This window comes from Hylaeus anthracinus, unplaced genomic scaffold, assembly GCF_026225885.1.
Source record: "Hylaeus anthracinus isolate JK02 unplaced genomic scaffold, UHH_iyHylAnth1.0_haploid 12000, whole genome shotgun sequence".
Lineage (NCBI taxonomy): Eukaryota > Metazoa > Arthropoda > Insecta > Hymenoptera > Colletidae > Hylaeus > Hylaeus anthracinus.
In genome coordinates, this window is record NW_026534347.1 from 10,054,542 (window position 1) to 10,067,855 (window position 13,314).

The window sequence follows — 13,314 nt, forward strand, 5'->3', positions numbered from 1 at the left end:
ACGATGGGTAAATGTATGCACAGATAGATAAAAATTACTCTTCAAACAAAATGCTACCGATATCTCTGCAAATTTGACTTGCGAATACCTTTATACTTCACTGTACAAATTTATAACATTAAAGGCTACAATGTCCTACAAGAGGCAACATTTCCTCCTAGGAGTTTTCGAAAATACGTTATAAGACATTTCAAAAGAATTTAAGACAAGTACTCGTAATAGAATTTCACGTGAAAGTTTTCAGAAAATCGATGAATACATTTTTGCTATTTGAGTTGAAGGAAGACAATTGAAAAAGAAGAGAAAATTCCATGTTATACTTAAGAAAACATTTTCTTCGAAATATATTTTTAAAAATGTACGATAAAAATTGCAAACTTAGATTGCTTTTAGATCTTCAGCTTTGAAGTAAAGTAGCCAAAAGTTACAATGGATCGAATCAGAGGGGACACTTTTCTTGCGAAAAGTTTCCAAAAACGTGTTATCAAGTATCTCAAAAACGAGAACTCGTAGTGAGATTTAACGTGGAAGTTTTCAGAAAATCGATGAATATATTGTTTGCTTTGTGGTCAGAGAAAAATGTGTGAAAAAGAAGACGAAGGTGCATAAAGGAGATAATCTCGCACCAGAGGCGACACTTTTGGCGAGGAAAGTTCGTAAAAATTGTGATATCAAGCATCTCATACTTCAAACTTGAAACTATTGCTCGTGACATGCTTTATCAGTGCGACAGTTTTGAGAAAATTGACGAACATATTCTTTGTTTCTGATGTCGAGCTGAATCAGGTGAAAACGAATACGAAGCTGCACAGGTAAAGGTTAAATGCTTCCAACGCGTTCTCTCAAACGTCTAGAATTACAAATTTAAAACACACGTTCGTTATTAAATTTATTAACACGGTATGATTGAAATCTTAAATGTTGAAATGTTAGTAATGAGTTGAAATGTTTTTTACGCCTTCTAGTTGAGGTGGACGGGTAAAAAAAGGGCCGTAGCTGCGTAGTAATGCAATCTCAATCGCTTTTTGTTACCGAATATTCAAACGTAACTGTTCCATCATAAATCTCGATATCACTAATAATTTCATAAATATCTAAGCTCGACTCTGTCATCACTTTTGATAAATACGACTTAGTGAATTACTTCTACTTGTTGATCCGAAGGAAAGGTATTCAACCTTGCTCTATGTTAAATACATAATACTGAGTAAATAACTGTCATTGTCTTATTGATATCTTGGAACAAAACAAGTTTCAGAAAATATATTAGTACTACAATATCAGTGGTGGTTTATCTTCGTTAATCTGTTAGGTCTGATTATCTACCTGTAAATTTTCATACATGCTTCAACTTTTATTATCGTAGGTAATGTGTCATGAATAATTTCTGCATTTAATTTTAGTGATTCGTTACGAATATGATATATTACATAGAGTATATAAATTAAAATAATGAAAATAATAGAAACACAACGTAATAAAAGGAAAAATTATATAAATGGTTTGTATTGTATGGATCGTATTTGTATTTATGTTTTATTAAAATCGAAAATCCCAAAAGCGCTTTTTAGGAAATTCTTTAGTTACATCCTAATACACATACGATTAAACAGAACTGAATTAAACTGAGTAAAATTGTACTGTTCAGATTAGAGTTTCTTTCAGGTTTGTTTAGTTCAGATATGCCTGAGGAGTGCTCACAAGAAGAGAAACAAAACATATATAACAAATATTCCACTCATTTATATTTCTTCTTAGGAATTTTTTTACCTGTAAGAAATAAACAAGAAAGGAATAGCCAGGAATCTTTACCCAATTTTGTAGATGTAGTTTGAAATAATCAACAAACAAAGAAATTTATCCTCAGCAGCATTAGTTTACGAATATCGCGTCAGGAACAATATCCTTTTTTTATTGTTTTAATTGAAAAGAGTTTACCAACACCTACGACTTAACCCTGGAATGGAAAGATTGAGTCAATTTTACTCCTTGCATTACCTTTCGTTACTTCTTTACACTTTATACAAGATTTATATTTAAAACTTATTCTTATTCTTATTTTTAACCATGTTGGTTCCTTATTCCTTGATACTTGATGTACTAATGAAAAACAAAAGGTAAAAAATTTGGTATTTTGAAAAAGAGTAAAAATTACTCCATCTTTCCATTAAAAGACTAAACATTGACATTTCCGTTCTAGGGTTAAGGATCATTGGGTTTATTAAAAGTAACCTGAGTAATGCCAAGTGAACGTACCAAGTAAAAGAAATTGATTTATTCTGAGCAACATTATTCTATAAACAGAACGAGAATGGAGTCAGGATAGAATATCCATCGACTATATTTTGGAAAGAAAAGCTTAAAGTATTTACGCCTTAAAGAGCAGTAGTTTCAGTAGAGATAGACTCAGTGATGCTGGAATAACGTTGTCTATATAATAATATTCTTTGACTATCTCTTGGAACATCAAGACACTACTATTTATGATTTAATGGTAAATTGTGTTAAAATTAACCCGAGTAACGCTAGGAGAGCGTAATTGCGTCTTAACGTAAACAAATTAATTGATTTATTCTACAAATACCACGAGGATAAGGTCAGGAACAATGCCCTTTTACTATCTTTTAGAACGAAAAGCGTTAAAAGTGGTTACGACTTAAAGAGCTCTAATTTAAGAAGAGATAGAGTAGACAGAGTAGTGCCGGAAAAACGTCGTTTACGTTGTAACGTAAACAAATGAATTGATTCATTCTACAAATACCACAAATATAAAGTCAATAAGAATACCCTACTAGTATCTTTTAAAAGGTAAATCGTCAAAACATTACTATTTACTATTTAAAGATTGATTCTACTAAAAGCAGCCTGGACAACTGTTAGGAGGAGCGTCGTTTACGTTTCACCATCACAAACACACTCGTCACTTTCGGCGGAACGTTGGATTAATCCTTATGAGCTGAACGGGGCTAATTAATTCCAAGCACACGTGATTCGGCGAGGAAAGATGCGCGCACTTTCCTAGCACCTTCAGCGTTGCAAGTTCCGCGACTCACTGAGCGAAAAACGCGCCTTTGAATCTGTCTTTTCCTCTGCTTCACAGTCGCACGTACACGCACGCGAAACCACCGGTTTACATGCGAACACACACACACACATACACACACACCCATCCATACGCGACTTCTCCCACCGAAATCTGAACGTCATAGTATTTCCCAGGTAGTTAAACCACCTGCTCAACGAACTCTATTTACATAGCCAGCCGAGTCACGAGCGATGAAAAATTATAATCGCTTAAAGTCGACCATCAACTTTGGTTCTGATGTAACCAGGATGTCGAGGCGACCGAGCCTATCTTCATCGGATCGCGATAACCCGACAGAGAAAGCCAATGTTTAACGTAGGCCACTATACTCAGTCTAACGCAAACATGTTTATTGCAACGAGGACATACTTTACGTTTCGCTTATATTTTACGCTTTATAAACGTTGGAGTTCAAGATTACGGCGAATAGACATGGGAATTGATGAATGCATTCTACTTTAAACGACAAAAAAAAAAGCTTCATTGAGTATTAAGAACAGAAAAATTACATGTACGATAATAAATGGATTAGGTCTGAGCTAGATCTAACAAATAATTATTACACAGTAGTACTGAAATCATGAATTTCAATCATGGTAAAACTTCTGTGGATGGCTCAATTGTAGAAGACAAAACCTCAAGTTCCCATTGGAATAAATTATAAATAATAACTTTAATTTCTTTTATTTTCCTAATCTGCCTCTAAACTGGCACCACCAGTCCCTACAGTCATTAATCTAATTCTAAGTATTAGGTTGTCCCAAAAGTTTCTTTCGTGAGTTGCATTCAATTATTTTCTGTGCCAGTGTTTATATAAATAGACAATCTAATTTCTTAGACATTGATGCTGTAACAGTAATGAAGCGAAATGAATCGTACACGATTCAATAATGTAACATAAAACATAAAATATTGTGTATATATTAATTATTGATCAAACGAAAGAAACTTTCGGAACAACCTAATACAAGACACAAGTTTTAACACAGGCGATTCTAGACAAAATGTACCTAACTAACATTTAAAATCGACATATCGGTATAATATTTCTCTCCATTTCTCAAGTGTAAAAAAAAAAAATACCTGGTCTTCTTCGTCATGACTTCTAACAATTTGATCAAAGACAGCAATCGGTCTGTTATTCGAGTACCTGTTTAATCTCGTGTTAACGAAGGCTGAACGTTGCACAGCGTGGAAACTACCTACCGGATCGGACTAATTATTCGTTCAAAGTTTTTACGAGATAAAGAAGCAGTATCCCAGAAAGGATAACCGACGACGAGAAACATCTGGAACGGCGAGGCGTTCAATTTACACTTGCGAAGCGTGAACTGGTAACGAATTTAACGAAAACGATATCGCACGGTTACACTGAATTCTGACCGTCGCGGAGTTGTCATAAAATAATGAATGCAGAATTACGCGAAATTGGCCGGTGGAGAGAACCGAGGAGGGTAAATTTCATACAGTGGAACGAAATTACCCACGGTGTTACGATCGGAACGAGGAGGCAAACAGGTTTCAGTGCTAACGAGTCGCACGGCATACGGGAAGAAACGTTTAAAACACCAGAGACAATTTCGCTGAAATATGTCTCAGAAAACGTCATTCCAGAGTCTCGGGCGTATATGCGAAAAAAGTTGCATTCGAATTAAATATATTATGAGAATTGTGTATATGTATTATAAAAAACTTATTAAGTATTTAAAGAAATATCGAATGAAGTGATTCGAGGATAAAGTTTACTGAAATGATCTGCGGTTTCGGTCATCGTTCGGGATAAAAAATATTTTGGTGGAGAAGATACACCTATGTGAAAGACGCAAATCTTGAAATGATTCCAACATACAAGTATATTACATTTATATTGAACGTATGTTAGCTTCTGTCTTATTTTATACCTCAAGCAGCTTTTAAAAAAAATATGGAAATTTAGTATACTGATATCTATACACTGACATTGATGTCATTCAATATTTGAGACGTTACATGTATGGATATATGAATGTATGTATGAATGCGCATACTGTATGTTAACGTCTTTTTTAATTCGTATCCCAACAGTGGTATATCAAACAATTTAGAAATTTGGTATACTTCTTTGGTCAATGTATATATTGACATCTGGTTTACTTCATATCTCAGGGACTGTTCACCAAAAGATCTTGACATTTAATATGACTTTCATGTGAAGAACTTTTATACAATTGAATTTTTGAAAAAATTTCGTGAAACTTTAAAGAAGCTACTTTCTTATTAAGTGCATTTATATACATATTACTTGAGAAATTAATTAAAAAAATACTGAGGTCTTGGTTTTGTTCTTTGAATGATTGATTGTAACAGTCACGTGTAACGAACTTGTTGAAATTTAACTACGAGTAAAGTGTAATCAGAACTCTGCACGTGAACAATCGGCTTGTACAAAAATGCACAATACGTATCAAACGAACACAAAACTCTAAGTATAAATATCTAATTATCTAGAAGCACAGTACTGTATCACGTTCACAAAGAGTACGACAAAATTGATTATAAAAAATCTAGTTGGACACGATAAACTGAAACGTCTTATTTTCCCAGCACAGATTAATTTGAAATAAAACGTAACATTATGTAGAATATATTGAATGACATCAATATACATGTATAAACTCTTGCAGCAGGGCCGGCGCAAGGCAGGTTCAGCGCGTTCGCCGGAACCCGGCCCCGCGTTTTAAAAGGTCCCGCGGTCTACGAAAATTACTGAATTAAAAGGTACCGATTTTGATTAACTTTTTACAGATTGATGATACCATTAACAAATGGAAGCAATTTCTGCTGAGATGCAAGACATTTTTTTAGTAGCGATGATTAAATCGAAAGGAGTAACAAAAATCATCAAAATATTATTATTTAATATTCATCTTATAAAAAATATATAGCATTTGTAAATAAATAATTCCTCGTTGTAAAATTGAAGTGTAGGATTTGAATGTGAATTCAGGCCCCGCAAAAGGTCACGCCGCACAGTGGGACGACACTGTATAAATGTTGGACATTGAGGCAAAAAATAAACATACAAATTTTAAAACCTAAATACATTTTAATGAATCTTTAAACCTTTGACAATTATGTTTCATAGTATTATTACGTTTTGCTTCACTATTTACCTCGTGACATCTGAAATTGGCTACGTTAATCTATTTATCTTTTCTTTAATTTACGTTGTAATTCTTGTATTATATGACTTTACCAAAAGAATGTGTGCAATATCTAATGTTGGGATTCTAATAATTCTAAAATAAACAGAAAGATGATTTAAATGTACAACAGAACTTTGTTATCATACAACCCAATAAATACCCCGTAAAAATTCATTTATTATTTCAAACTGCAAACCTTGGAATTATTGGAGGACCGAGCGGGGTAGGGAAGATTTTTTAAGAATTAACTTCGATTCGAGCGTCGTCGATAATTCGAGTGGTAAACACGATCGTTCGAAAACCTCCCAAGATCCGAAGACCGAAGGTTCGCCGAGAAAGCATTCGAGTCCGCGGCGAAACTTATTAAAATAATCAGGAACGGGGCGCGAGTTAGTGACATCAATATTTGAACAGATGCAATTTACGGCTTCATTACGAGAACCGCCGCTGTTCAACCAACAGCACCATTTCCTTTGATATTAAACTGCGTTTCGCAAGACGCTAACAACGCACGCGAAACGTATAAAACGACGAACGGTTTATTTCGTAGTTGAAAATTAAAATTCTCGGGTAGAAACACAGCGGTTGGGCGAACGTAATAACGGACAAAACTGGAGTTTGTTGCACAAAATGTATGCACGCCGACAAGGTTTTCTAGTTTTCTAGTCAGCCGAATTGTGCGGAGAAAAGACGGAGACGCATAATCGTCGACGTCAAAACATGTGTTCTCTGCTTTCAAAGATCATCCTTTTGTTCGCGGAGATACCATTGTTAGGGACGGACCAGCAGCGGTTGTTCGTTTTTAAAAGTCACGCTCTGCCGAGAGCTGAAACGTTGGAATGAAGAACACCGCGTAATTTTGAGTACTACGCTTCGAACGCGAGCCAATGGTGCCACCGAATCTCAAACTAAGCTTTTAGTTTAAAAAAAACCTGAGTAAGAAACATATCTTAATATTCAAGAGAGAGAGAGAGAGAGAGAGAGAGAGAGAGAGAGAGAGAGAGAGAAGAGTAGGAAATGAGGCTTCATAATAAGTATTAAGTAATTGGAAATGAAGAAACGTATACGAAATTGTACGAAAAGAGCTTGGTGAAGATTAAGGGATAAATGAAAATGGAAAAATTAAAGTTTCTATTTCATTGAAACTTGGCTGTATTAGAGAAGGTAGAACAAAACATGAGCAAAGGAAAAATAGAAGGGTTGATGATAAATATAGAATAAATGAAAATTAAGCAAATATAAGAAAATTATTAGAAAAGGACTTGTTGGTAGTTATATTTAAATTATATTTTTCTTAAATAAGAATTTACTAATAATTCATAAGATCTGTCAATTTTCCTTGATCAAAAAGCTTCACATGAAGATCAAGATTGAGGAACACTGGTCTACTCAAACAATGCCAACTTATTCTCGTCAAATCTTTTTTACATTCGACATTTGAACATCTGAGATTGCGAGAACAGTTCGAAACATCGAAATTAAATATTAATAAACAGTAATGGAATTTCGATGACATTCGGCCAAGTTAGAGCGATTTATATTTCAAAATGTAATTGAATTTCAGAAAAAGGACTTTTAAATTTTAAATTTTTATTTTTGAAACTAAACGTCGAATGAATAAACTGTAAATATTAAAAGGTTTCGTCTTATTATTCTCTATAAGGCGGTTAAGCAAATATTTGTTGAAAATGAGTTACGTTACTGTATTATTATCAATTCTTATATGTACCTTACAAAATTTATCTACTGGATTATTGGGATGCAATACTTCCGTTGGAAAGAAGGTGGTATCTTTATCAACTGTTACTAGGAACGATAAAGTAGACACCTATTCTCACGTGAGTTTCCGGTGCTCAGTCGATAATTATAAACTATATACTGTTGAATTAATCTATGACATATTTATTACAGTGACTTTCTTTCTTCAGTCACGTGATTTTATACCTTACTTCGCCACTAAAAATGTAGAAGTTTCTCTAAAGAGACAGAGTCATCTATTAGCATAATTTGCTCTTACAATATTTAATTACATTTTCCACTTCAAAATTGGAAGTATTGTTGTTAAGCACACTCAACACATTCTATTCACAAAACCAAGAAATTCATACTCGGAAGGATGAAATACGGGAGTAGTGCTTTTAACCTTCGATGTTCTTACCTCAAACACTTAGCAAATGAATTTCACTACATATTCGTATTAACGCATTCATACTTTTTTACGTAATGAATCTCGGAACGCATGAAAAATTCAATAGAAAATTCTATGCAACGACAAATTCAAATTACTCACCGCTTTCCGTTTGTCCTCTGAACTAAGTGCACTGTGACTTCTGTGCCTGATGAGATTCATAACTTTGCTCACAGGATTCCTGCTGCTTTCCGATCCAGCTCGCGGACGTCCCATGGTTTCCTTTCCATCCTTGTTCTCTTTAGCATCTTTGTGATGATCCTTGTCTGTACGCACATCTGTCGACGAACTTCCATGCGAACCTCTATGCAACGAATGCTGTAAAATACGTAGTATTCTGTCAATAGAAAGATGGTGTTCCCCTTAATTAATATTAATTCCTAAATAATTAATACTAACCGAGGCTCGAAGCAATGTCCTATCGATGAAATATTCCGACGTTTCGTTAGTATTGTAGTTAGAATCTTCAGGGATCAAATGACATTTAATCTGTATCTATTCGATCGATATCAATGTGTCATTTGATCTCTGAAGAAGCTAGCTGGAATGCTAGTAAAACGTCGGAGTATCTCATCCAAAGGACATGGCTTATACTACGAAACTTCAATGTAAAATATTCAGATAGAAGGAATAATCGTAACGAGAACATTATTTTACCTGCACAGCGCTCTTCATATTCGCGATAAGACTGGGCTTCCTTTTACTAGCATCAGACTTGCTCCTTGGCCTAAAGGCGTCAAAGAGCGCAGGTTTTCTTGTGGGACTGGCGGTTTCATCGATAGTTCCGCCGCTTCTTCTACGTTCAGCGCTGTTGCTGCGACTATTACTTCGACTAGTGGACCCAGATCGGGTGCCTGAAGCTTTCTTCCCACTCTTGCCCGAACTCCATGAACATGAAGGCTCCGGTTGCTGCGGAAGAGGTGTTGACTTTCCAGAGCCAGGAGCGCTTCCCGAGGTTGGCTTCCTGATAGTCCTCGAGTGCGATCCCCATGTTCCTGTCGCAATTAAAACTATAAATCAGTAATTGGTCATATTCCAAATAGGTGATGAGGAACATTGAAGCCTTAACTCTTTGTGACTACATTTACTAATTCCCTTGTTTCCTTCTTCTACACTAAAATTAAACCTCTATTAAATATTCTTGCTGCATAATGTCCATCCACAAAGAGTTTAAGAAAGTCAATCACAAAGAAATGTTCCTTTCCCTTTGGCATTGGTACATTTTCTCAGAATTCAATAAAAAAAAAAAAATGATTACGGCATTTGATTCAAAGATAAAACGTAAGCAATGATCGCACCTGCTCGAGGTCTGTGACCTTCATCCTGAGAAGCTTGGTTTGATTTATCTGCATCTTCGGTTACGATTGTAGGGAGAGGCTGCGAGCCGAGTTCCTATAAACATAATTAAACAGTGTTATTACGAAATTAATTAAGTTTTAGTGCTTAATGGAATTTCAATCGCTTGCATACTGATATTTAATAATATTATCTAATAACAAGGTTGAGAGCTTTGAGCTACAGCTTATAACATAACTGAACAAAATTGTGTGCTCTAATTTTTCTTTAACTGTAATTTACTAATAGGTAAATAGAATAGCTGAGGTTAAAGATATAACCTCTCCAGAGAATATTAGAACTATTTAATATTACAACAAATACTCAAAGGGCACACTATTGTATTTTAAATACTTTCTTCCACGTTCCCTGATATTTTTCACCGCGTGCTTTAATCGATCGGTATTTAAATTTAGACGATTTATCTTAATCTCTCCATTTAATCTATAGAAATAATTTGTATTATCTCTTTGATATCATATTAATTAATATGATCTTCATTATCCATTGTAGAGCTTTTGCTCTTATGTATTGCTTGCGTAGTGTGATACTTGAACACACAACCTTTTAATTTCTATGTACATTGTACAAGGACATTAAGTATCTCATTCCCCTAATCTTAGTACCCACTCCACATTTTTCTCGACATTTTCAGTAGATAACTAACAAAAATTCTACATTCCAATTCCAATTCAATTTTAACGAACTGTTCGAATTTGGGATGTTAAATCATTCTTAAAAATCGGTGAAAAATATAAAGGGTGATCGTTCTCTCGTCCAAGGACGTCGATGCTTAAAAATCTACAGGAAATAAGTTATGATGAAATTTTATTGTCTACAGTTCTAAAGCTACACGATACAATGATTAGATACCGATGTTTGGTCAAGAGAGCTAGTTGATACAACGTTTTTATTTAGCGAGATTATCTTTCATGGCTTTCTTGCAAAGTCTCGCAGAAGGAAATTTCAACCCGGTCAGATGTCTTTTTTCGATAGAAGATATCATCCGAGATGTCCCCCTTTGGTAACGGATACAACAAAATTATTTAAATGAAAGTTCAACGGTATGAAAACGTCCAAAAAATTGCAAACACAATTTTTGATGGTGGGAGAAATATCACGAAAAATAAATTTTTTCTTTTAATTTCTTACTACGGTTTTATAGAATATTAAAAACCATTAAATTTTGTATTTAAAATTGTTTCAATGTCTCTTATGGTTTCACCGAGATGTTAGCAAAAGTATAAATAACCAGAATTATTTCGAGGAGATGTTTCCACCCTTAAAACCGTTTCTAGGTCGAAATGGAAAAAGAGCAACTGTGAATACAATTCATAGGGTTCCTCGTTTGAATTCAAAACCAGCAAAATCGAGATGTTGCTGGAAATAAATATGAACGCAATCAAACGATCAGGAAACTTTTGTGAATATAAAATTCGTTGCACGTTTCCACGTGAATTTCCATGAATGCATATGAAAAACCTGAAACCCAAGAAATGATAAAGTGGTTCTCATTTAAATTCTTTTATCATCAACTCGAAGAAGTGCTGCTCCGCGTATAGCACCATCATAAAATGACTAATGCATGATACACGTTAATCTAGACTATGATCTTCCCTTATCAGTCATAACTGAATATTTTGATCATTTAACAACAAGTTGTAATTGTTATCTCGAAGGTGTTCATTCTAATTGAATAATCGTGTTACTTAGGCTATTATAATCGTTTAATGAAACTAATGTTTCGCTTTTTCACGATGACCAGGTTCGATTTTCGCGAGTCCCTATTTAACTCGAGGGTTACTCTCTTATCAACGCAATTGTCTCGAATTCTTATCTGCTCGTGACATGTACCGAGCGAACCGTATAATATGATGAAACACGTTTCAAATTTTACAGGAATCTTCTCTTTATCTGCTCTACCTTGCATCGGTTCCTATTTATAGAAGCGAAGATAATACAACAACAGAGAAAAAAAACGCACCGCATTGAACTTGCTTTGTTAATAATAAAAACGGAACTGCAGGATTCATAAATCCGAATGTTTACTTTTCCAAAACGGAGTATTATCTTCCTGTTTCGAGCAATCGGTTCTATCTTTGTACGACTCCATTCATCTACAGAGTGAGGGATTCACCTTTTGTAAATATTCGAAACAATTTATTTTCTAAAATCAGCAATATTCGTTAAATTTTTAATTTCATTTCTTTTTTAATTTTCAAACAATCGACTTTATTTATTTTGTATGACTATACAGAGCGAAGAATTCACCGTTTATAAATATTTGAAAAAATTTGTTGTCTAACGTTAGCAATTCGTCAAATTTTTGTTGTAATGCTTATTTTAAGAAAATTATTCGCCGATATCAAATAAATTTTTATTCTAGTCAGACAGTAGGTTACGTATTTATGAATCATTCAACTTTTGTCGTAAATCTAAAGAATGGAAAACTGCAAGGTCCAAGGAATGGAAAACAAGCGCCAAGTGAAATGAATAACATCGTCTTTTGAAAAAGGAGAAGACAGCGACCAAGTAGAAAATTTGTGTCAGAACTGAATCAGACTCTGGGTAGGGCAAACTAGACCACAACAAACTCTCTGCTATCGATCCTGTTTTGCACGAATTCAGACACCAAACTGGCCAGATTTAACATGACGTTGAACATACAAACAGAAAATTAAAACAAAATTGTTTCGTTATCAAATTTCAAGCTTTCAGCTGCATGAAATGTGGATAAAAGGTATTGAACTTGTTCTAATACTCTTGTTAAACTTTCTTAATCATGGCACAGCAAACTTGAAGAAGATCTTCACCTCGCGCAGAAACATTGATACGAACAAGATGTTTATAATACTGCTCTCGAAAACGCGAATGTTTACAGTAATCCCACTTTTTGTTTAAACATAATCAATGCTTCCGTTCCAATTTACGGTACAATGATTAGATAAAGCTCCGAGTACGATTATTCATACGAAAGAAAAATGTATTTGAACCAGGATTAGAAGTTCTATCAATCATAATCTATAAAAATACATCTCACTTCGGATGAGAAAAATTCTATCTCGCCTTTGTTCACTCTAATACAACCTGCCGATAGTCAATCAATACTTGAGATTCAATAGATAAGATTACCAAATATTCTGATCAACATTACGCATCACGGTTAATAAAGTTTGTAAACAAATGTGTAGAAGCATTTCACGAAAGTGGGAATTGTTCTTTTATACACGTTTCTCAATTTGTCGAAGAACACATTTCACAACTGCTAAGAAGAAGTAGAAAGCGTCTAATCTCATCATACGTTTAGAAGAATATAGATAATTGTAAAAACAGTCGCCGATAGTGCTATCATTTTTACTAGATCGAAAACAAGAAAGAACGATTTACGAACTTGTTGTTCAGTCTGATCTCCTTTTGGAAAATTTCATAACTCGATTTTAACGAGCAGTCTTGGTTAAAATATTTGCGACTGTCCTTGCTCTCTTCCTTAGTGATTAATTGAAATTTATTTAATAAACGAG

At 34.3% G+C, this 13,314-nt stretch overlaps 1 protein-coding gene across 1 annotated transcript in view; it reads right to left on the reverse strand.

Moving 5' to 3' along the window:
* Positions 1-13,314, reverse strand: part of LOC128890401 (dentin sialophosphoprotein) — a 186,504-nt gene that overhangs the window by 116,173 nt on the left and 57,017 nt on the right. The window contains exons 4-6 of the mRNA XM_054148855.1: positions 9,757-9,850; positions 9,116-9,453; positions 8,561-8,776 (exon numbers count right to left, since the gene is read on the reverse strand). Coding sequence (XP_054004830.1) covers positions 8,561-8,776; positions 9,116-9,453; positions 9,757-9,850 — 648 coding nt within the window. The remainder of the gene's footprint in view (positions 1-8,560; positions 8,777-9,115; positions 9,454-9,756; positions 9,851-13,314) is intronic.